A 24596-nucleotide genomic window follows, 5' to 3' on the forward strand; every position below is an offset into this window, starting at 1 on the left:
TGGCAAAACAAATTGGGGGGGGGGGGGGGGGACTTGGAATAGGGAGTGAAAATACAACAATTTTAAATGAATGTCTTTCTCTTTTTTTTTTGCTAGAACTGTGACCAAAGTCTCGTTTAGTTTTTGTGTCGTACAAAACATCACCTTTTGTCTCACCCTCACCTTAACTCATTTTACCAAGCAGGGACGAAAATTGTACTTCCCGAAAGGCAGGTATACACACCTTTTTGGGATTCATTGTGTGAATGTTCTGCTCTGCGAAGACGCAGACTGGTATTTACCAGAACTGGTAGTTCTCAAAAGTATATGTGGTTTTCTCTGTACATTTTTGTTTTCCAAATCCTTTTCAGCTATTGGGCATTTTTATCACCAATACATTTAGCAATGCCTCAGTGAGGCTACTGTTACAAAACAGACACAGATAGCTACTGGTGCAAAGGGAGCATGCAAGCTGAGACGTATTTGTAATTTTGTAAAAAATTAGGACGAGATCCATTAAGATTTGACCACAGTTCATACATTCATACTGTGTACTCGATAAGGAGTTTGTACCTTATTAGGAGCAAAGACCAAATTATTTTTTCTTCACATGACCCTAAATTGTTTCAGATGTTAGTGGTGTCTTCATTGTCTTAATCAAATCCAAGAGAGGACAATCCACATTTGCTTTGAATTCATTGAGTGAAGAATACAAAGTCCAAACATTGGGTTTGCAGAGCACTACCCTATGGAATCAAGTGATACCCCTTTAAATTATTATTTTTTGTGGGAAAACAATTCAAAAGAGATTTCCTTGAATATGGAATAGTTAATAAAACATGTTCATGAATGTAAAACTAATTTAATATTTGTCCCATTCCATTTTGTATGTTTATTTTTTAGTAAGTTTTATTTACATTATTTTTACTTTCATATTTTAATTATTGCCCTTTTGTTGTTTATTGACATTAAATGGAAAATGGTGATTTGCCATTTAAGTTGAGCAAAATGTTAAAACAACCTCTATTTAAGTTATTACCCTTGCAGGCCCCTGTGGTAGTAAATCGATGAGTGCACCAACCTTTGTGAACAAAGAACAACATTTTATTTAGTGTGTTGTTTGCTTATGTGGCATTATTTTTCATTTGGATAAAATAAAAGAGTTTTTGGACAAAATATGAAGCATGGTTCTGTTTGGCGTGTAATGCACAAATATAATATTGCTCATTATTCAATGTAGATGATGATTTGGATATATCTGCAATATCACTACAAATGTTGACATTTTCTATTCAAATTAAATTTTAATATTCATAAAATGTGCACAGGAAACGTGGGCTACAGATCACCAATCACGTTACGTAATAGGGGCGTGGAACCCCTTGAAATACGTGACTTTATTGAATTAATTGCCGTACCTTTGAAGGCTACGCTAATTAACCGCCAATCGTGCTAATATTTTAATATGCATGTGGTAATGTTAAAATATTTCACAAGGTATTCTGCAGGGAAACAAAAGAAGTGACGTCACTCCCAAAACGACGTCCGCCCTCACTTGAATGACACGAAACCTTGTCACGTATTGTCGTTATGATAACAAATATATTTAGGCCTGTATTCAAACAGAAACAGGTAGTTACAGACACTGGTTCATTCATCTCTTGCATATAGGCTAGTGAGCAGGTGTGCAACTTGGCAAGTGAACATTTGATATTAGGCTACGCCGCTGGTGGTGTTGCGTCAACAACCTGCCGAATACAGGGAGGCGGTGCTGGTCACAAGTCGGCGAGTCCCAGAGATGCCATAACAGCAGCAGCATCCGTTGTCTACGCCCGAAGTGCCGCTGGACTGTAGGCTACCTGTATTCGGAATTGGTTGAAGGCTGCACAAATGTTTGACCGCTGATTTACAATTTCGAGGAATTAGACCACGTCAAGCAACGAAAGGGTGTGTCTGTCTGTATTCGATGGTGATTTTGTTTGTTGCATTTTGGTGTGGAGCAGCATCACTAATATAGGTAAGGGGAAAACCATTTTGCGCCGGTTGTTGGAATGCTATGAGACGAAATAGCTCTATATGTTATTGTCAAAGAGTAATTTATGTAATTTTGTCCATACATTACTCGTCGTAACAGACTATGATAATGCTTTTATTTTTGAATTGTTCTGCAACAACGGTAGCTTACCTCCTTGTCAGTGACTGGTAGCCTGCATCATTGACAGTGAACACGCCTTTTTTTATACTGTTCAATCTATTTACAAGGCCCATATTGTGCCATATTTTAAATAGATTTTCATATTTGAGCTTTGACGTTGTATCAATCTCTGTATGCAAGCTAAACGAGACATAACCCATTTCTATTGCTGAAAAGACATGGGCCTTCAGTCGAATATCAGTCAGTGTGCGATGCTATCAGGCTATTAGGGGCCAGTTGTCACGTTAGACAGGTTATAGGCTATATCAGGCTATTTATCAAATTATAACCGCAAATACATTGAGCTGTCATAAGCTACAGTAGTACTATAAGAGAAACGGGTTAGTTGAGTCGTTTCAAGGACATGACACATTTGGGTTGTGTTAAATACTTGGATGGTGAAACAGTGAGCGGCTGAATTCAAATTGGATGGCCTATCACATGGACCCCACGATGCTGTAAGGGAATGTGGACACAGTTGTTGAGAATGAAAAATACATTTGAATATTGCTTGATAGAGATATTATACTATAAGGCTTGTTCTGTCAGATGTTATGTTTTTAACAGCAAACTACCTGTTATTTAACGGCATTGAGTTGCCCTACTAGTTGCACCTTGTGTTTTCCCTATCAGTGATTTGCTTTTATGACCGTTAAATTAACATGCAACTGAGCAGGTATGGAATTGATTGGTCCATTAGCAGTAAGAGAGACAGGGACAATACAGGCTCAATGTTCATGTTTCATCAGCCAATTTTCCGTTTGGACGTCAGCAAGAAGATGAATGATGATGGGACAATAAGGACTCTTCTCTCATTGGAAATTCAAGCTTTTAGACAAGACCCCCTTCACTTTTTACTCTGCATTGAATTACTTTTTAGGTTGAAACCACATTGGGTTGATACATTCCCCTCTTGAGAGAAACAGTCAGACACTTTCTGCTTGTAACATGCCAAAGTACCTATGTCTGTTTGTGTTGAACAACACAGGAACATGCTTTCTGCCTTAACAGCCCCAATTCCCAAAGGTGTCTGTCTCATAGCAACAGTGACTGCTACCCATGGGGTATTTAGCCTACACCCTAATTATCATTTGCTGACAATGAAACCTATGCATAAGGGCACACAACATGCAGACTTATGATTTGTTATAATAAATGACTGACGGTGTTGTTTCCACTGAGCTACGAGTCTGTCATCGATTTTTCTAGAATAGCCTACATCAAACCTTCATGTCATTTCTTGGGGAAAAACCTGCCGGACATCATGGGAAGGTTTTACGTGTGATAAATACTCACCACAGTGTTCTGTAAGCCAGTGGACTTTAAATGATATATCGATGGATTACTTGATTGTGATTGTTTGACATGTATGCTACTCAGTTGGTCATCAATGAGCTAACTGTGAGGTATCTGTCCAATCCCTGCGTCCCAGGATGCAAAGGGGTTTCCTGGGTGGTCTGTGAAGATGAGCGTGACATCATGGTTCCTGGTGAGCAGCTCTGGGACCCGGCACCGGCTCCCCAGGGAGATGATCTTCGTGGGCCGGGAGGACTGTGAGCTCATGCTGCAGGTGAGTTGTGAATTCAGGCCTCCGTCCCGAGCCGTTGCACCCTTTTGAGGAGCAATTTATACCTTAGATGACATCTCTGAAATAGTCAAATGTCACAGTAACAGTCTGTGGGCAAGGGTATTTGGAAGTAATGAACCTGTTTTGAAAGCATAATCAGCAATCCCAAACTGTTAACCATGTCTACAGGAATTACTCTCCTCTACGACGTCAAACTGTAGCTTGCCGGAGGAAAACGGCCTTTGACATGCATGGTAGGACAGTCTGTGTTGCTTTTTGAGCCGTTTTTAGAATGCGCTGATGGGCTAAAGTAGGAAGGGACTGTACAGAGGGGGAAACCAACCTCAAACAGAACTTGAAACACTGAAGGAAGTCGACGCCTCCCAACAAAAGGACCCCTACAGTATGTTTGTAATGAGATGGCGCATGCAGATAAAACAGTTTTCCGGTCAAGTGTTGATTATGATATAATTGTTGCGTGGGCAGAAAGACAGTTATTGGATTTTTTGTAAATAAAGTTTAAGACCTGGTATTGCGGCATTGATCAATGTAGACCTAATGGTCACATCTATAATCAACGTCAAATGTTATTTACGCAAGACGTGCATTCTATATACCGCACTTTTTTTCAGTGCTCTACAAATACAATCCTCACAGTAAAAATTTCAGTAGAAAAACACAGGCAAAGAAACAGGCCCGTTTGTTTACCAAAGCGAGACTTTGCTTTTTAGAGCAATCAGGCCAGCTGTCAATGAAATCCTTTGACCGGAGCTGCCTTGAGAAAATAGCCCATAGATCCAGGGTCGACCCAAAAGGCTTGTCGTCCTTTATAAATCCGCCCCGACAGTTGCTGTGGCGCCGGCACTGAGATCCTGACAATGCAGAGCTGTCTTCTCTGTAGGATCCACTGATGCGGTTAGCTGTTGCCCATGGCAACGCCTAAGGTAGACAGGTCTAGCCTCGTACTGTAGGGCAAGAGAACCTGTTGCCTTCCTTAAATCATTTCAGAATGGAGTCGGTGGCTGTCTCTCATTGTCCTCCCGTCATACTCCCACAGCAGTGCTCGTAATGGGAATATTGGAAAAGTATAAGAGCTTCCGGGGTGCCCCAGTGGCTCAGAGGATAAGTGTACTTACCACATGGGCTGAGGCCTTACCCCAACGACCTGGGTTCACATCCGGCCTGGGCCCTTTGCTGCATGTCACCCCCCTTTTTCTTTCCTCACTGCCATTACTGCCTGTCAATATTGTCACTGTAAAATATGAGAAAGGCAGAAATGCCTCCAAAAGTATCTTTCAAAAAGAGCTTCTGTGCCTGTCTTTTGCTACGTGTGTTCCAAATGGTCAGTATTCCTTTTCTCTATACACTGTACAGTATGTGCTCTCCTGTATATGTTTCAGTTGAAAGTTACTTTATGTGTCTGATTAACACCCCCCCCCCCCCCCCCCCCCCCCCAGTAACATAATGTCAGCGCTCGATAACAAGCCTTTGTTCTACCTGCCATCCACAGTGGTTTCAGTGTCCCAATACCATTCACCCCCCCCACCCCTCTCTCCTTTTTTGTTAAGTGGTGAAAGCACCCACCACAATCTGACTACAATGATGTCATTGTGTGGGCTGAATCACAGTTTCACCACTACTAGTCCTTGTGCACCGTTTAGTTCATTATTTACTGTTCCAAAAACGTATACAGTACCTTACAATACAATACATTATTTTCAAAGTTGACTATCATTACTGTAATTTAACATTTAGGTTACATGCTATCGTATTACATCCTTTGGCGTGGGCCCCCCTCACCTGGTGTTGGCCAGTGAGGATGAGACTGGCCCCTTTGTTTGTTTTGTTGGGCCCTAGCATCACCAGGTCACCTTTATGCTGCAACAGTGATTTTTTCTTCTTCTTTTCAACAAGCTTAGCGAGTTTTCAGTGACGGCTCGCTTCAGGGCAGTGTCTGAACGGCTCATCTTTCAAGCACTGCTGAAGAACCTGCCACGCTGTGTTTAAGACTGCCTCTGACCTATTTCATTTCCTGTGCGTCTCTTTGACTGGCTCCCGTTTCTGCCCATCCTGCTTCTTCAGTCATGCCTTGTCACCTGTCACAGTAGGGGGGGGGGGGGGGGGGGGGGATAACTGACTGGAGTGTCTCAAACGAGTTCCGGTCTCTTTTTACGATCCTGTATATTTTGTGATTTTTACCGAATGTGAACCAGTCGGAACTGCCTCAGGTGTAAGCAATCTCCAGCCGCGATACACTATGCCAGGCTCCCACAGAAAGAGTTGGAAGCGCACAGCGCGATTTAGCAAGTTGCAAATCCTTTTATCATGCTACTCTCTAGCATTAGCAACCTTAGGAAAAAGCAAGGCTCGCAGGACCGGGCTCTTGGTGTGCTCAGAGAGGCCCCGAGATGGAGGGCAGTGAGAAGGGGAATGCCAGATCATGTCTCGTAAAACACAGACCGTTCCTTGGCACTAACCCGTACGCTATTAGAACTGTACGCCTCTAGTCCTCGATTATCTGCTGCACTTCCTACGTGCACTATTTAGTATGTTTGTGGATAAAAGTGTCTGCTAGATGAATACATGTAAATGTGAACGCATCAACAGATGGACGTCAACAACAGGTCCTCAGACGAGAGGACAGCAACGCTGGCCCTCTTTGAAGTGTCCTAATGGAGGGGGTAATGAGGATGGTAATCGGGAGGCATGAGGATCACGTCAGTGCTCTCACAGCCATGATTGAGATGAAGGGGATGTAAAGTCAGTGTTCGCCGACGCTGAATGGGTTCGAGAACGAGTTGGAACACGTGACTGTATGTTTACGGTTGTTGAGTGAAATGGCAAACGAGAGTAAGGAGTCTGGTGGTAATATGCAAAGTATGTTTTGTTTTTTTCTTTCTTTATGTTCATGTGTTTGTGACCTTTCTGTCAAGTATGGTTTGTCTACAGTTTGATTTGGATGCAGTGTGTCAGGTTTGAGACTGACTGTACTAACAATGAATGCAGATTTTAATATTCATCAATGTGAGTTTCAAGGCCTCTTGTCACCATGTTATATTTACATCACAGAAAATGATACCTCAGCTGTATGGCCTCAAAATTAGCATTTGAAAGTGTAGGTAATTCTTCAATTCTAAGTTTTAATTATTATATTAAGTTCCCATAGATGAGACAAATGTACATACACTAACTGCATGTGCAGTGGCAACGCAACCAAGTTGTAGCTGTATTATTAGGCACAATAGATGCTAATGTAAACATACATTTATCTAATCATTTACCCCCATTCATTATCTAGTCACCCTCCAACACGCTTGCCACTACATACACATCACTGAGGCCTATTGGGCCTGCAGAAACACAAGGCACAAGCAAAAAGAACTCAACAATGCTTTTAGTGGTTTCGTTAAATTATTCATTTCTAAATGGTGATACGTTTGTGGGTGAGGTGCTCGCCATGTAGCCAAATGCATGAGATGCAACCAGATAGCCCGTGGCTTTGTTTGACGGAGCATGTTTGGGGGTGAGCTGTGTTGGAACGGCAACGCTTCATGCGTGGCAGATTGTTCTTTGGCATCTTTACATTTTCTGTCCAAAAAGCTGTGTGATGTATGAAGTACTCGGCTCAATTTCAGGGCAGGGATTTGCGCTGAAATATCAACTAGTCAACTTGGTGATGCTCAACCCAGGGTCCTTCATTTTGTATTAGCGTGACATGTGGGAGTTTGTGTGGGAGTGTGTGTGTGTGTGTGTGTCAGTGGGCAGGGGTCATGAAAGGACACATGCCCAGCCCTGGCATCAGGTCGCCTGAACAATACAGCACCCACTGGACTCCTCTGCTGTCTGCCCACCAGTGGGAGGTAAAGGGCATCTACCGTAGCTGCCGTCTGCTCCAGCCTGGCAGAAGGGAGACGCGTCTAGCTTAGACCCAGGCTGTGCCTTGGCCTTTGGCGGCTGCTGGCTTCGAAACATCCTGGTCTGCTGTTCACCACCTCAGGAAGCATCTATTGATCCGTGTCAGGCGTGCAGCTCAAAAATGGAAACAAATACATTGGTTGCGTGATCAAAACCACAAGTTGAAATGGATACTCCCTGTAACTGGAGAGCTGGTTTGATCCAGCTCATACAGGGATTTTGAATCGTTTCCCCTAAACCTTCAGTTGAAACTATATTCTTTGGAGAATTAAGTGTCATTGGTGTTCTATATCTGTTGCCTCATGGCCATAACTACAGGATATGAGAATGACTGTACCCTTGCCGATTTATACGGTGCTTGGTACAGTATAGGAAGCTCTCTGGTTATATTGATCCCATCCGGTGATGGGAGCGGATGCGATATGAAGATTGTATGTAGAAAATCACCTGTCATTAACCAGGATTGCTTCCCTTTGTCTGCTGTAGTCTCGTAGCGTGGACAAGCAGCATGCTGTCATCAACTTCAGCCCAGCTACCGACGAACATCTGGTCAAAGACTTGGGGAGCCTCAATGGAGTGAGTATCCGAGAGAGCAGAACAGAAGGTCCTAGAAGGACTATCCTGTAGACACACAATGGGTAGAACGTAATACCAAAAGTTTACAGCTTAAACTCAACTCTTCAGTATCTGAGCCTACTATAGGAGGACTCCTATAGTGAGGTTAGGGAATCGGGCTAGTAATCTGAAGGTTGCCAGTTCGATTCCCGGCCGTGCCAAATGACGTTGTGTCCTTGGGCAAGGCACTTCACCCTACTTGCGTTGGGGGAATGTCCCTGTACTTACTGTAAGTCGATCTGGATAAGAGCGTCTGCTAAATGACTAAATGTACTATTGCATGAATAGCTTAAGCACATGTTAATAGATCTGTCTTAAGTAAGAGTTAATGCTAGTATATCCAAAAGTAGAGACTTAAAAAAAAATATCGGTGTTAAGGTTCTTTTCTATAAAAACGAATTCCTGCTGTCCGCTGGAATTTACTGCACACAGACATGTTGTGTTCTTATTGTCATGTCTTACATGTTGTGACAGGGTAGTCACAACATACATGTCGAAAAAGGCTGAAGTCCTTTTTTTTCACAAGCTAATATTCCTAGCCAAGCGTTCATACTGTAAATAGTGCTGTTGGATGAAAAACCTTCAGATGAAAGCTGGACAGTCTCTAAATATTTGAAGGAGTGCTTTGTTGGTGTGCTGATGCAGTCTTCCCTCACTGACGTGGAAATAATCCAAGTATCTTTCACTGGACCTGTATCGATCTTGTCAAATTAGCACTGCGCAAGCAAACGGAAAGACCAGCTGAGCACATCGTTTCGGGATCATAGCTTTGATTAAATGGGTCACCTCTGTTGTTCTATGCGATCAAGTGGTCCAATTAGCCACAACAGTTCTTATATTTCATGGGTTTTCCTGACTGGACATGTACTGTAGGGTGAAACCTAGGTTATTATTACACATAAGCTGCTGGCCTTACTGGAAGTCCATGGCAGTCTTGTGCCAGGGGAAGCCATTGTAAGTTAGGTGTTTTTGGCAGAGAGACAAATATCAGTGTTTATACACGGAAACAGATTTCTGCATGGTCCTATTACTGCTCACGTAAATGAGACATAATGTACTTTCAATGTTGACTTTGTTGTGTTTTTACCTCCAGACATTTGTGAATGATCTTAAGATTCCAGACCAGACCTACATCACCCTCAAGCTGTCGGATGTCATCCGCTTTGGATATGATATCCTTTTCATTTATACTTAAGTTCAATATTGATACCTAAATATTAGTGTTTTGCAGAAATTATTTTCTGACAATGTTAGTTGTTAAATTGAATCGTATTCTTTTGGCTTTAATTGTTTTGTTTGTTACTAACTTTAAATTATTGTAGTCAGTTCTTGTAGGCGTCAATTTTTTCAGTCATGGCTGGATGGCAAACTAAGAACGGCGTGCTATTGAATGGGTCTAACTATTGTGAGCACCGACGTTAAATGTTTGTTCATGATGCAATGTTTACTTGAATTCATTGACTTAACTCAGCATTTACATTCCCATGTGTACGTTTTGGAGAAGAGCCAGCACAAAGTCCCAGAGGAGGCCTTGAAAGTATGTATTTACAAGATGGCATGTAGTTTCAAAAATAGACAACCACAACTGAGAGTAAAAAGATTTTAAATTTTTAAGGTTTGCAAATGCACATTCACAGAGACATGGGCTATAGGATATGGTTAGGGCTAACACATTTGTTTATCTGTCTCAATATTTCCACACTACATTTTCAACATCACAACTTGCAGTCTGTGACTGTTGATGTAGCACTTTTCTTTCACGTTTTAACGCGATTGGCTTTGCGCCCCCTGCTGTTTCAGCATGAGAAGTACACCAGCCAGCTGCAGATGGGGCTGAAGGCCTCTGAGGGCAAGAAGTCGTGTGAGGTGCTGGAGGACAAGTCCAAACTCGAGAAGACCGACAAGAAGTCTCTGTCTCAAGGTAGGCACGCCCTCAGACCCAATCGGATTGTGTGCCAGCTGCGTGTGTCTGTGATCCCGCGTGGGCACGACAGAAGCAGGGCAAAACATGATAAGCAGTGCAGCTAGGATATCTAGTACAACCGTCTCCTGTTGAATCTCTCTACCTCCATGACGCACATATGGTGAGTTGTGTTCCGTTTCAAACACTACGACCCACCTTTCATACACACACACGCACCCTAATGATGGTGTAGGTATGTGGGAAACATTGTAATTGATAACCACTTGGATCTGTATAGTGACCCCACATACATAGGGCATTTTACTGATCAAATGCTTTATTGTGAGCCTTTTGCCTGACTTCTAGTCAAGGTTTCCCATCATAATCTGTAAATATAACAATACATTATAGATGTTTATGTACAGTATGTATGCTCATGCACGGTGTTCTCTACAGGACATCACGTATTTAGTCAGGAATACAGGCACTGCTTACACTGATATACAGCCCTGTAGCACTGAGCTGTAATGGAGGACGGCTTTGATCTCTAGGTTTGGTAGCCGAGGCTAGGGGTCTAGGACACGACCTTGATTCCTCTGTTGCCCTCCAGCTCTCTGCAGGCCCGTCTCTCCTTTCCACTCTTTTAAAAGCGAGACCTGCTATAGGCTCTTTGGCCTCAGTTAGCTAGAGGTTGAGGCATGACGGATACGGTCAGATGATGAGTGGATTGATCTGACTGGACACTCCCGAACCTACAGGGCTGCATGACCTCATTGGATCTAAATATACTCCTCTGTGTTTAATTGACAGGGCATCTCCTCATTTATTTGCTGTGCTGTTTGATTAGGCGCGTCAAACGTCCTGCAAATATTTTCAGTCGTTCTGATCAGAGCTTCCTTAAAATCCCTTTTTGTGAAACAGCCGGTTAGTCCCTCTGTATGATGTCAGCATCTGCTCATCCTAATAGAGTCCCTTCCCCTCCCCCCACCTCCTATCATCCCCTCTTTCTCTGTCTCTGTCTCCGTCTGCCTCTCCACTGGCTGCGACCACATCGTGTCTCCATGGCAACGACTGCCGCACACATAGACTCTGCTCTCATGGCCTCAGTGATGATTTAAAAAAATATTTTTCATCCCCTCTGTCCAGACTAGCTTTCCCTGTCCAGGAGTTAACATAATCCTCACACGTCGTGATGTAAGACTGATCTGTCTAGCACCTCAGCTAACAAACCGTGACTCATATTTTAGGGGATGTCTTGACCCTGAGGTAGAGCCTCATGAATATTCAGAGAAAAAGCTTTTTCCTCGACATAGGCTACAACTTACAAAGTATGAATAAATAAACTGAATATAAGGCGATGGGAAATCAGTAATTCCACACTGAAATCGACGTGGAGTTAATCTTCTTGGATGTGCGGCCTCACAGCGAGCCTAATCTCTGCCAGTGGGAAATGCTGGATGAAACGTTGCCTCATCAGGATCATGCAAGCTGTTGTCTGGCCTCAGGCAGTGAGCGTGGACACATGGCCAAACACTAATCAGACTTTCTCCTTTTTAGATACTAGTGTGTTTCACCATAGATATTTCCTGTAGTGCTAGACTGCTTGTATACGGTTAGGGTTATACACATGGTAGACATTGCGGTTGCGATCGATGATAGTGGCAGAAATGTGAACGGTAAATCGTGATTAATAGTGTGACATGCTATCACAGACCCATGTGTTGGTAGGACGGAAAGAACATCTTCAAAACTTGTCACACGGTGGACATGAAGTCTCACCACTGGTAGTGACAGAAGGTCACGAGCCCGTCGGCTTCACTCAAATCATGTTGAACTGACGTGGACAGCGTATGTACTCAGCAAGCCTTCGTGGTGCGATGCATAGTGTTGATTAGCATATCAAGGTATCGATACGAACCCTCGGGGGTGTAGCATGGCGTGATGGGAGCAGTCCGAAAAAGGTCACGTTAGATTGCTGATGAAATGCGGCAGCGGGAACCTTTTACACGCAAACGTTTTTCTCTTGATCATGAGAGTCTCCATCATATCTACCAAACATGTACAGCAGTGATCTGGTTAAGTAAAGAATTCTCCTGCTACAACATAAATCAGTCACAATTCTAGTGGGAAGAGTGACCCACTCTCACTATGTGTGTGTGTGTGTGTATGTCACAGAGGCACCAGTCTCCCAGACCAGGCCGACCCCATTGTATGGGCAGCCATCGTGGTGGGGCGAGGAAGAAGACAGGACCAAGGGACAGCACAGTGAGGGACACAGACCTGAGGAAGGTCACCCAGGTCAGCCTGCAGTCCTCAGACACACTAACCCTATCCTCAAAATACTCATTTAGTCGAGTTCGATTTTTTTTTACATTTAAGGAACTTCAATTGTATTGTTCCGTTTTTTTCTGACCCTCTTCATGGGCAGTAGAATATTTTGTGCATGCGTTCAGAGCTTTGAGCTTTTTGCGACTTCCTGTTTCGTTTTTTGGAACCTTCTTGTTTTCAGACATGCCAAAGGATGCCTGCTCCCTGGAGCCGGAGGTCAACGGCTCCCTGTCAGAGTACCGAGACTCCCAGGGCAAGTCCATCTTCCCCTACCACCGAGAGGCCAGCTACTTTGAAATCCCCACCAAGGAGTTCCAGCTCCACCCCAAGTCCCCAGGGACAGAGCTCCACGAGATCCCCACCAAGGATACCGACACGCCCCCGGCCGCGCCCACTCCCACCAGTCCCACTCTGCCCGTGGTGCAGAGCCACGCCTCCTTCACCATCGAGTTTGACGACTGCACGCCGGGAAAGATCAAGATCAAGGATCACGTGACCAAGTTTTCCGCTCGCCAGCGGAAACAGCCGCCGCAGCAGACGACGGCGTCCGAGAAAACCGCGATCGCCACGCCGACTGAGGTGATGTCGGCAGAGTGCAAGGTGGCCGATTGGTTGGTGCACAGCGACGTCAGCATGATGAGGCGGCGCCCCACCTGCGAGGATGTGTACAGCACAAAGAGTGACCTGGCCGTGAATATGAAGACCCTCAAAGGTCAGACTGCAGCCTTAAAGGCTACATACATTGTTTTTGATCGGGGGAAGGGGTTGATCAAAGGCAGGTTTTTCATGATTTTTTTCTTTCTAAATTGTTGTTTTTTTCTTTGTCTGTTGTCAGGACACCACCATGAGGATGGGACCCAGAGTGATTCTGAAGATCAAGTCTTAACAGGAAAGCGAAGCAAGTCGCACAATTCTGTCCAGTCGGAGCAGTCGGAGAAATCCCAACAGTCGGTCCAGTCAGTTCAGTCGAAGCAGCCTGTTCCGGCACAGAGGTTAATGCAGCCTCAGCAACTCTCTCCACCTAAACGGACCGTGGTCTCCCCCGTGGCCCCTGAGAGGCCCCTGTCCCAGAGCCCCCCAGAGGGGCCCTCCCCCAGCCTGGACTCTGCCAAACAGGGCCCCCAGGAGCACCTCAGCCAGCAAGCCTTCATCATTGAGTTCTTCGACGACAACCCGCGCAAGAAGCGCTCGCAGTCCTTCACGCACAACCCCACCCACGCCGACTCCTACTCGGCGCTCAAAGCCAAGCTGGAGCGGCGGAAGGGCGGGGAGCGGCCGGCCTCCATGCACGCACACATCCCGCCCACGCAGCAGGTGACGGTTCCGCTGAAGGGCCAAGGCCACGGGGGGCCCCAGAGGTCCAGCTCCCTGAAGAGGGAGAAGACGGAGGGGGACGGCTCTTCTCTGGCCTCCGGCCCGTCGTCGCGCTCCTCTCCGGGCATCACCATCAAGCCGTTTGGCAGCGTGGGGAAGAAATCCAAGCTGGCCCAGGAGTTTGCGGCAGAGTTTTTGAAGGACCCGGGCTACGTGCCGGTGTCCCCAACCAGGGAGAAGTCATCGCCTCCTCCCATGTCCGCCCCGCCGATCATGATGTCCCCGTCGCGCAACCGGATCCCTTCGCCCCTGGACCCCCCCGCCCCCACCTCGGCCTCTTACCCCTCCACCCCCGTGCAGCCAACTGCATTCTCTCCCTCCCCTGCCCCTGCCCCTGCTTTCAGCCACTCCCCATCCCTCAACCCCATCCAGAACACCTCCCCTGTCCACTCCTCCGTACCCCCCATGTCCCCCATGCTGCCCATGGGAGTCCGCGGGGTCGACCCCAAGGCGTCGAGGGCGGTGAGGGCCGAGGAGGAGGACAGCCTGAGTGACGCGGGCACCTACACCATCGAGACCGAGTCACAGGACAAGGAGGTGGAAGACGCTCGCAACATGATCGACCAGGTTAACTTGCCGTTTAAACTCGTTCCCCCCAAAAAAACAAACAAATGTTCCTTTCAAAGTGCTCGGCTTCCAGTACGTAATCCTTGTGACGTGTATCGTTTTCAACCACCTGGCTACTAATGCTCTAAACAGTGGTGTTACACAAGGTGTGCATGCCCAGAATACACCTGCCCTTGCCCCCGTGCCCACTTACGACCCCCTTCCTCCTCCCCCCCTTCTGCCAAAGTCCCGCTTCTCCTTCTTCATGCATGCTCTGTCCCCTGACAGGTGTTTGGTGTCCTCGACTCCCCGGAGTACAGTGGAGTGACTGCAGGAGTGTATAGGCCCATCATAAATGATGGCAAGGACGAGCAGGCTAGCCTCTGCCCTAGTGACGGTAGCACTGTGGATCAAATGCATGGCTTTAACCCAGCCTCCCTCAGTGATGCCCCCAAGGGCCCTGTTCAGGTAATCTCACCACCCATGGGGTTTACAACCGGCGTTGGTGGACATACACGTGGCGATAAGCATGCACCACTGGGTAGTGAGTGCATGTTTACGATTTTGTTGTCGTTACCCCCCTTTCGGCTTCCCCCCCTGATTCTCTCCTTACGTTTTTTTTTTCATATTGTGCGTGGAAAGTGAACTGTTACTTCAAATGACTGTTTTGATGGGTTGATTAAGACTTCTACTTTCCTTCACTGTGTCAGGTGCAGGCTTGTAGCATTGCAGCGCTGGAGGGGCCGAAATGGGTTTCCCAGTGGGCCAGTCTGGCGGACAGCTACGCTGACCCAGGGTCCACCTTACCTCAAGGGGAATTTGTGGAAGGAGGTGGGGTATCTTCTTTCTCTTCGGACCATTTGTAAGACCAGAGTAACAATGCCTAGGTTTAGTCTGGATACTAAAGCAAAAATCATCTTTGTTTATCATGTATTTTTCCAGATTCACGCCTCATGAATCGCTCAATTGTGAGCTACGATAACTCAGAATCAGAGTCCAGTCAGAGTTCGAGGACCAGACGGCTCCTGCCCCAGGTGCCCCCTGGGGACAAGCCTGAGAGTTCCACCCCGAGCATCTTGATCAGGCACGAGCCCTACCTTGCTCAGGAATCTCTGGACAGGTGCCCTGGGACACCCCGTCAACCGGACTCCATCCAGAGACTATGTGTACAGGACGAAGTGGACCCGGACAGCTTAAGTGACACCAGTCGCTCAGATGACGGCTCCCTGCTGGAGAGGACCAGGAAGAGCCAGTCGAGGAAGGGGGTTCCTGCCACCTCCCCTGGAGAATGTGGAGCCCAGTACAGGGTTCAGGAGAAGCTGTCTCCCTCTACCAAGTCCACTTCCTTCTACATTGGGTCTGAGGAGTGTTCAAGCAGGTCCGATCTGGCCCGGAGTCCGGTTCCGTCCCAGCCGGAGCGGGGACGCGACCCACCGGCCAAAATGCCCCCCACCACGGTGCTTATCAGGCACCTGAGCGGTTACGAACCGCGGAGGTCCGGGGTCAAGCCCAATTACTCGGCCCCCAACCTTCAAACGCAGGACAAGGACGCGTTACCCACAAAAGAGCACTCCAACTCCTCCTCCTTCGTCCGACAAGAGAGCTTCACCAAAGAGCAACCCAGCGACAGCGTGCAGGTTAAGAGGCTCCCTCACATCTCCAGCCACCCCACCCTGAGAGACTTGGAGCAAAAAAGCGAGGCAGCGCAGGACCAGCAGTCCTTCCAGAGGGAGGCGGAGAACACGCTCGCCTCTCTGGATACCAAATTCCCCTCGTCGGGGTCCGGACGCAGCTCAAAGAAAGGCTCCAGCCACATCGACGACTCCCTTTCGGGCGAATCGGACGTGGACACGGCCAGTACCGTGAGTCTGCTTAGCAACAAGAACGCGCCCGTCGCCTCGGGGCCCAAGAAGCGGACCTCCGTCAGCGGCCTCCAGAAGGAGAAGTCCTCGTCCGGCCCGTCCATCCAGGAGAAAAACCGGCAGCTGACAGCCCGCGAGCGCTTGTCGGAGAAACGGCGGAGCCAGGTCCCCACCGACAGCGCCAGTAAGGCCGAGGCCGCTAAGCGCTTCCAGATGCGCCGTAGCGCTGGAAACCGTGGCTCCCTGGACCTGAACGAGGGCCAGCCGAGCGCCAGCCAGAACTGGCCTGACACCACGTCCTCCGACCACGAAGCGGGCTCCCGGCCTTCCGGCCGCAGCAAGAAGCTCATCGCTCCTCTTCAGAAGGAGGACAACGGAAAGACGGCCAAGACCGCCGCCCAGCAGGTGCTGTTGCGTTCCAACAGCCTTTCGGCGCCACGGCCGACACGCGCGTCGATGCTTCGCCGGGCTCGCCTGGGGGACGCCTCGGACAACGAGGGCGCCGAGACTGACAGAGGGTCCCAAAACTCGGACCAGGTCAGTGTCCCGGGCAAGGCCTCTGCGGACGCGAAGAAGCTGTCTCGATTGGACATCCTGGCCATGCCCAGAAAGCGAACAGGCTCCTTCACCGTACCCAGCGACAACGAGTCTTCCTCCACGGGTCGCCCTGGTTTCAACGCTCGGAGCACGGAATCCGCTGCGCCGACAAGGAAGACATCCGTGGGATCCGAGGCCAAACCAGGCTCCACCAGAGGGTCTGGGGCTTCAGGGAAGCAGCCCTTGACTCGTACCCGCTCCAGTGGAGCCAAATACCCCAGCACAACCGGTTAGTATTTCAAATGATCTACGTGGCCCCTCTCTCCTATCAGGACAGAACATTTAAAGCATGTTATGTTTTCTATGACGGCGCATGTCGTGTTAACAGTTGGCAGACTAGTTGGTTACTTTGCAATCGAAACCCTTTGGATGGGAGGAAGCTGTGTGGCTTGTATCAGTTACACATGTCATGCAATGAGATCTGTTCAATGAATGATAGAAGATGCATTACGTGCTGACTCAATGGAAACACTAGCAGAGCCTGTCTGCCTGACCTGGTGAACTCGATTCAGGTCCACTAGTAAAGAGCACATTGGGAGGCTGTGTTCTGGAAGAGTGTTATCAAGTAGGAAACAGCGTCATCCCTGATGGTGTCTGCTGTTGTTTCCATAGAAACACAGTTCCTATCTAGACATCATTACCTAGCAATTTGTCTTTTTCATTTGGCCAGATCTCCCAAAATGTAGAATGACATCGTAAAGGAAACATTACTGTCTGTAAAATGAGGCAGCAAGATGGGGGAGTAGGTCCCATTATCCGTTCATTGAGAGTAATGATGATGATTAAACGTTAATCATGAATTAAACATTGATGGAACATGCAATAACAAGAAAGAAGTTTATTCAGATCCACTTCCGTTCCGTTTCTGACAGCTTCCCGGCGTAGGCAGAAGGGCTCCGACTACACGTCCACATCCGAGGAGGAATACGAGGCCAGCGCTGGCACTCCCAAACACAAACGCTCCCACGCCTCCGCCTCCGTGCAAACGTCCCGAGGCCAGAAGACGGCGGCGACCCGCTCCAAATCAGTCTCGCTGGAACCAGAGGAGGACGAACTCCAGAACGAGGCAGACCACTACCAGAACTGGTCCACACACAGCGCAGAGATCGCAAAGTATTTGCATTATTGAATTTGCATGGCTGAAACGACTAAGAGTACAGTGCCTTATCGCTGTGGATATTGTACAGTATTGACGGGGGTATTTTTTATTTGTGTTCATTTGTCCTGTGTCTCAGGTACATTGTACCTGTATTGAACATTTGTTCCTACATTTATATGGATGTTTGTGTGTACGCATACTGTGTGTTTACATTTGCCCTTTGGTTTGACAGACTCAGTCAGGATTTGGCCAAAGATCTTGCCATCCTGGCCCGTGAAATCCATGATGTTGCTGGGGATGGGGATTCCCAGAGTTCCTCTGGGATGGGCACCAACCCATCTCCCAGCTCCGTGCCGAACACACCCGCCTCGACTATCTCTGCCAGGGAAGAGGTACACTGATAACCATGATGGAAACTCCCCTTACCCCCTTGAACCCCAAGACTTGTGGTTTTCAAAACTTCTAATGTACGATTTAGATGTAAGGATATTGTTGTCCGATCACAACCTGTACTTAACTATTCAAAGTTTTTTTTTTTTAAGATCTAAATTTCATATTTCACGATTACAGTGGTCACAATTTTACACCAAAAAACTGAAGTGGAAGTGGGGGAGTACATACAACCATTGAGAACACTAGCTGTGCTGCTCCAAGAGTTATAGTATAACCAGTTATTAGTCGAGGTTATGCACCTGGCTTCAGGACACGGTGACATGTGCAAAGAATTGCTGATCATGCTTTAGTCATGAGCATCTCTCTGTTCTTTACCACGCAGGGCCCATATCCATTTTTGCGTGGGGGCCTACCATCTCAGGTGGATACTGCGGATATTCATTAGTCTCTTCCTCTCATCTTGCCTCCTCTCCATTTCCATTCCCCCACCCTCCAGTGCTGTCACTACAGATCCTAACACTTCCCTAGTTTGGTGTTGGATTGCAATGCAACCATTTCTTTATGGTTTCCTTCCTTCCTTTTTTGGGGACGGTTGTCCTGGAGTATGTTCTTTGTATTTCTAACAACAGGTCCTTGTGAAATCCTCAAAGCGTCACATATATCCTCTACTGCTTCACCAAATACTCAAAACTGTCACTGCCGCCTGCACTATTCCACATTTGCACCAAAATTCTAGGTCGCAGGCTTGTATCCCAGCAATACTAAAATTCACTGCGCACACTGTAGTGCACTGTTCTCACCATGAAATTGCATGTTGACTTGGTGCATGCATCGACAATGCACGACTCTCACTGCTCTCAATTATTCTTTCAACTATTTTTACTCACTGTTTTTTGGACCTCTGTGCCCTTGAAGTAGAAAGCCTTGGGGCATTTGTTAAGTAGTCATGGCCTTTTGTAGTTTTCCAAAACATGCGGACCATGCACTTATGTTATTTTCTTTGCAGCTGGTCCAACATATACCAGAGGCCAGCTTAAACTACCAGAAGGTTCCACCAGGTTCTACTGCTGTTTTGGACCTGGATGCTAACATGAATGACCAAGACCCGAGCTCTAAGCAAAGGCGTCCGTGGAACCGTGAAGAGGTCAATGTCATGCCAAACTCTCATTCTTCTGTTTTTTCAAAGAACTTGGCTTGAATGATTTTAGAATGCAGTGAAACCACAATTCTAAAAGAGCTGGTCAAAAGCAGTACAAAGGGTTCACTGACCTGTTGCAGTTAGTTTTGGTCTGCTGGGAATCACAGTACATTACCGTTCATGCGGGTGAATTTATAAGCTTTTGGGTATTTGTGAGATACAAGCATTTTCTTCCTCCAGGTTATTTTGGACAACCTGATGTTGAATCCTGTGTCTCAGCTCTCTCAGGCTATTCGAGAGAACACTGAACAGCTGGCTGAGAAAATGAAGTAAGGGAACTTGTGTGTAAATTTTTTTGTTCCAAAAAAAATAAACGGCAAGTAATGCTATTTGTGTTTTCTCATTTGCTCGGTGCAATTACAGCCTGCTCCTTTTTCTTTAGGGTTTTATTCCACAACAAGACTGACGCCTGGGAGGAGATAGAAGCAAAGATCAATGCTGAAAATGAAGTCCCCATTCTGAAGACGTCAAATAAGGTCAGCCTTTCCTCATTGCTGGTCATCTCTTTAAACCAGCTGAAAAGCACTATACTAAGTAAAAATGTCCACCCATTGTCACCACCTTTTTAATTTTCCATCAGGAAATCTCTTCCATTCTGAAAGAACTGCGAAGAGTTCAGAAACAATTAGAAGGTAAGTCATAGTAATAAAAAAACAATTACAAATAAAAAATCTAAACTTAGTGATTGCGTTCAAACAAGTCTTTATTCATATTTACTTCATTCACAATGCTAGCTGTGTTCAAAATTAAACCCCATGAAGAAGACAACGAATACAAAGAAAGACTCCATTGATAATCTTTCTGTGTCTCAGTTATCAACACTATCGTGGAGCCAACTGGAAATCCCAAGATGGCTGCCATGGGTGCTACTGCTGCTGCTTCCGGAGGACAGGCTAGGTCCTCCCCGAAGGAGAAGAAAGCCCCCTCAAAGCCCACCGGGGGGGAAAGACACCGTGGTCACGGCTCCACCACTTCTAATGCCAACGAAAGCGCCAAGAGGTCCCCTCGTGGGCCCGACGGTGCAAACTTTAAGGCCTGATCAGACTACTGTAGCATAACTTTTCTATAAATCGCCTCCACCATAGCGTCAACAATTACAACTCAAAACCGAACATGCATTCTCAGTAGCAGCAATGGTTATCGCGCAGGCGCTGTTTAGAATTGCTTCTACATTGCACACACTCAACTAAAAGTAGACAAAGCTGTGTAAAATAAGTTGCAACTAGTTGCTTGCTGATCTAAGTATATTGTGTCAAAAATATCCAAACACTATCATACAGTATGCCTTGTGGTCTAACATTTGTCAAATAAACCGGATGAGACCATGTAGTTTCTTTTTAGAGTCCCAACCAATACAGTACAAGGAAGAAATACTGGACGGCTTCCGAGAGATGGCTTAACAAAGCAACGTAACATAGTGGGTTTGACAGTATTATATTGACTGTCTTGTAAAATGATAAATTGAATGTTCCAGAGTGACTGGAACCTGACTTAAAGCATCAAACTAAACTTATTGCAGCGCTATTTTTGTCATGTTAATATTGTCAAATATTGTGACAATGCTTTGTATTATTTGAATATTGTTAGAGTAGTGAATCGTGAAATGGTTGTCCCTAAATTACATACAGGAAGGAAATAGAGCAAATGACCATTTTGAATAAAAACTGCTGGTATCTTTAGTCAAGTGACAATCTAGACATACAGAGATGACAGTGTTAAATATTCATATTATTCATCATTGTAGTTATTCTCTACAAGATTGTGTGAAAGTGAAGGAATGCTATATGTTGACCTGTGATATATCTCACAAAATATCATCTATCATATTTTGTTTTAGCAAAGTGATTGTACAGTATGGTACTGATGTGCTTCTTCTTGGGCAAACACATTGTCAGTTTATTCCCTGTTCAAACACAATTATATTGTACAAGAATAGTTAGCTATTCAGTGGAAAGGTGAACTGAGGAGGGAATTCAACCAATTCTACTCTGTTATACATAAGATAAGTATAAGTAAGATCAGAAAAAAAAGAAAATACTTAGAGATCAAACTTCTCTTACAATTATACTGTACCTGTTCCCTCCTTCTTTCTCTTGGTTTAATCCACTGTTTCTATTATTTCCGCCTATAACGATGTTCATGTAAAAATCAGCCCAAACTAAGTATGTGTTGTAGTATGCCAGGTCTATGGTAGAATGGTGACGTTTGTGTCCACTGTGTCTGTGTGTGCATTACTGTGAGTTTAAGCACCACTGAGATCTTTAGTTTTCTCCTGTACCCTGCCAAGGCAGCTTGAGTTTGTGACACTATGCGATGAATGCTGTATACCTGTAGATGTACGGAAGTTAAACAATAACAAAGTAACAAAATATTTTTACATTATTTTGTGAACGTGCATGTATACCATAGCTAGGTAAGTTGGGTGAGAGGACAGGCTAGTTCACCAAATGTGCACTTTTCATTTGAAATACACCTCATGAAACATGGGTGATGCTGAATATAAGCAGTATGTTAAAATAAACTATGAAGTTAATGACTTGTGGCTGACATTTTGTATTGCTTTAGCTTACAAGGGCAGGCTGTTGTATGGATGCGCAATTTGGGTACAATTGTAGTAGCCTGTCTACCTACAACAGCCCTTATTATGTTGAATGCAATTTTTTCTGTTTTATTTGTGTTTTTTTGCAGTCATCAATGGTTATGTTGCCATTGAGAATGTATTGATTCTGCCTACCCAGAGCAGACATCTGATTGGTTAATGTTTTGAAAATGCAACTGCTGCTGCTAAGGCTGATGTCATTGGTAAATTCGCATTTATTTTATTTGTGTTACATGCATGCAACTAATATATTCTGTCCAAAATTATTACAAAACCGCAAACCGGTCGTCCAAAACGTAGCCTATGTTCTATGACTGCAGGATTGTAGTCATAGGGCCTTCTAACGGCTAGAATGTTGTTTTCTTATTAAATTATGTTCTTTCAGAATTATTTATTATTTTGTGAAACTTATTTTTGCGATTTGTTGTCTTGGAGCTTTTCAAAGGTTACCAATTTGTGCATCATCAACAAGTTATTTGTTGTACCAATTTATCATTTGTAATAAACAGTTTTCATTCAAAATGTGCAAATATTTCATTTATGACGTGGTTACTTAAGTAGAACGCAAGTCGGCAGCAAAAGTCGATCGTTTCCCAGCCTTAAATCGACAGACAGTGGGAGCACCATGAACGTGTAGATAATTCGCCCAAAACCTTTAGGGATATGCTGTTTTAGTAAGTAACCAACTGTAAACATGGTTCTCGTGGACAACGATTTGGTAAGGCATGTGGTTGTGTTGTCATGTCAATTATTAATTGAAATCCACACGTTATATTATGTCCAGATCAGATATTATCTCATATTTTCTGTGCTATCGAATTCTTCAGTTTTTGACGGAGTTGACGCTACTTTTCCGCAAATGCAGAGGATCGGGAACTGTGTACATAACTTTAAAGAAATGTAAGTCCCGTTGTTTTTAACAACTATAGCATGCAAAAGCCTAGGCTATAACCTGCAGGTTGCACACCTGAATTAAGGAATTTGATTGGAATACCTGTTCGGGGGATGGGTGTGGGCCTTCGCTCGTACTCAACAAACAGTTCGTTTGTTACTTTGTTTTATGCTTTGTACAATCATTATTATTTGCAGATGATGGAAGGACAAAACCAAAATCTCGAAAAGGAAGGCCAGATCCATTTGTGCCATGTGACAACAAATGCATTCTAAGGGCAGCAAGTGCAAAAAAAAAAATCAGCACAGTGGTAGGAAACGTTGAAAGAATTTAGAATCTTTGTTCATTTATATGTAAAACAAAAGCTGCACTCGGAATTTAATAACCAATCATACTTAAAGGTTATATCACACTAACATCTGATTTATTATATTTCTGTTTAGGTCAGCTCCAAAGAGGTAATAAAGTTCCAGATGGTAAGTAGGCCAACAATGCGTTCGACCATAATGACCTGCCAGGTCTAGTTAAAACTGGTAATGGCACTGCACGCTCATACCATTTCCTCACTGTGTAGGGTGTGATTGTTTGTAGTAAGATGTTAGATAGGCTACTTTAGCTTCTACAATGCGGTCTGACGCAGCAACCATTTGTTTCATACCGCTGATATGAGTCAAATTATAAATTAATATCCTCACACTTAGTAAAGATGACTTTACTATTTCGAAAATTGTAGTCATTTAGGTTGGTGTACATATTTATATTAGCTGCTCTTTCCAGGCCTATACTAACCTGCTGAGGGCACACTTGGATGGCCTCAAGAAAAGGGACAGAAAAGCTAAGAGCAAAAAGGCAAAGGCCGCCCAGTGAGTAAGTAATAAACTTGCCTTGTCAAGTTCAGTGTTCTTTTCGGGCCCTCACAGCAGCAGCATTGTCAAACAAATGTTATTCGTCATCAACTTCAAAACCTACATCTTTCTCGGTGTCTCTGAGTGATACTGTATCAGATAGATTAGGTAGTGGTTTCTTTCAACTGGACAATTAGGAAATCTGAAATCTATATAAAAAACTATTGTCGTGGCTTCTGACACCAAAACAACTTCTGCTCACAGAACGGCAACTTGGAGAACAACAAGGTGGACAAGACCTTTTGAAACACTTTCTTTATTACATTACATTTAGTAATTTTTCTTTATTTGTTGGAGGGAAATGGAGACACAACATTTCAGTAAAATATATAAATCTATTCTTGTTATATTAAGCTACAGTTAAGGGGGGGACTCCAAGTTAAAATAAGAGACCTGGATGGCATTTGAAGTACACAAGCTTTTTGTAATGCTTGATTTTGATTTAATGCTCTGTAAAATAAAACATATTTTAGTGGGGTGCAGAATTTATTGCTAAGCTCTCTTCGTGGTTGTCCGTTGTCTTGAAATAAATATAAATAATGTTCAATATACAGTAGTAGTACTTTTATTATAGCAGGCAAGTCCAACATAAACTTTTTTTATACATCCATGCACAATGCAAATTACATT

At 45.1% G+C, this 24596-nt stretch overlaps 2 protein-coding genes across 4 annotated transcripts; both read left to right on the forward strand.

The window, feature by feature from the left end:
* The first annotated feature begins 3619 nt into the window (after positions 1–3619).
* On the forward strand, positions 3620–21173 carry cep170bb (centrosomal protein 170Bb). Its single transcript, XM_067241775.1, has 19 exons — positions 3620–3743; positions 8142–8231; positions 9364–9442; positions 9749–9807; positions 10071–10191; positions 12349–12471; positions 12683–13213; positions 13337–14442; positions 14710–14889; positions 15132–15252; positions 15364–17109; positions 17753–17993; positions 18212–18371; positions 18755–18793; positions 19379–19516; positions 19751–19839; positions 19953–20046; positions 20151–20202; positions 20383–21173. Exons 1-19 carry the CDS (start codon positions 3639–3641, stop codon positions 20607–20609), a joined length of 5301 nt encoding a protein of 1766 aa, XP_067097876.1. The 5' UTR covers positions 3620–3638; the 3' UTR covers positions 20610–21173.
* Positions 21174–22778: 1605 nt separating this feature from the next.
* LOC136947968 (signal recognition particle 14 kDa protein-like) lies at positions 22779–24475 on the forward strand. 3 transcript variants are annotated; one of them, XM_067242209.1, is made up of 6 exons: positions 22779–22887; positions 22997–23069; positions 23259–23371; positions 23505–23537; positions 23839–23924; positions 24171–24475. In XM_067242209.1, the coding sequence occupies exons 1-6, from the start codon at positions 22864–22866 to the stop codon at positions 24238–24240; spliced, it is 399 nt and encodes a 132-aa protein (XP_067098310.1). In that variant the 5' UTR covers positions 22779–22863; the 3' UTR covers positions 24241–24475. The 3 variants fall into 3 exon arrangements, with proteins under 3 accessions (XP_067098310.1, XP_067098311.1, XP_067098312.1); XM_067242210.1 differs by having other exon boundaries at positions 23839–23928; positions 24171–24224; XM_067242211.1 differs by lacking the exon at positions 23839–23924 and having other exon boundaries at positions 24171–24254.
* Positions 24476–24596: the final 121 nt, after the last annotated feature.

Source organism: Osmerus mordax, chromosome 8 (assembly GCF_038355195.1).
Source record: "Osmerus mordax isolate fOsmMor3 chromosome 8, fOsmMor3.pri, whole genome shotgun sequence".
Lineage (NCBI taxonomy): Eukaryota > Metazoa > Chordata > Actinopteri > Osmeriformes > Osmeridae > Osmerus > Osmerus mordax.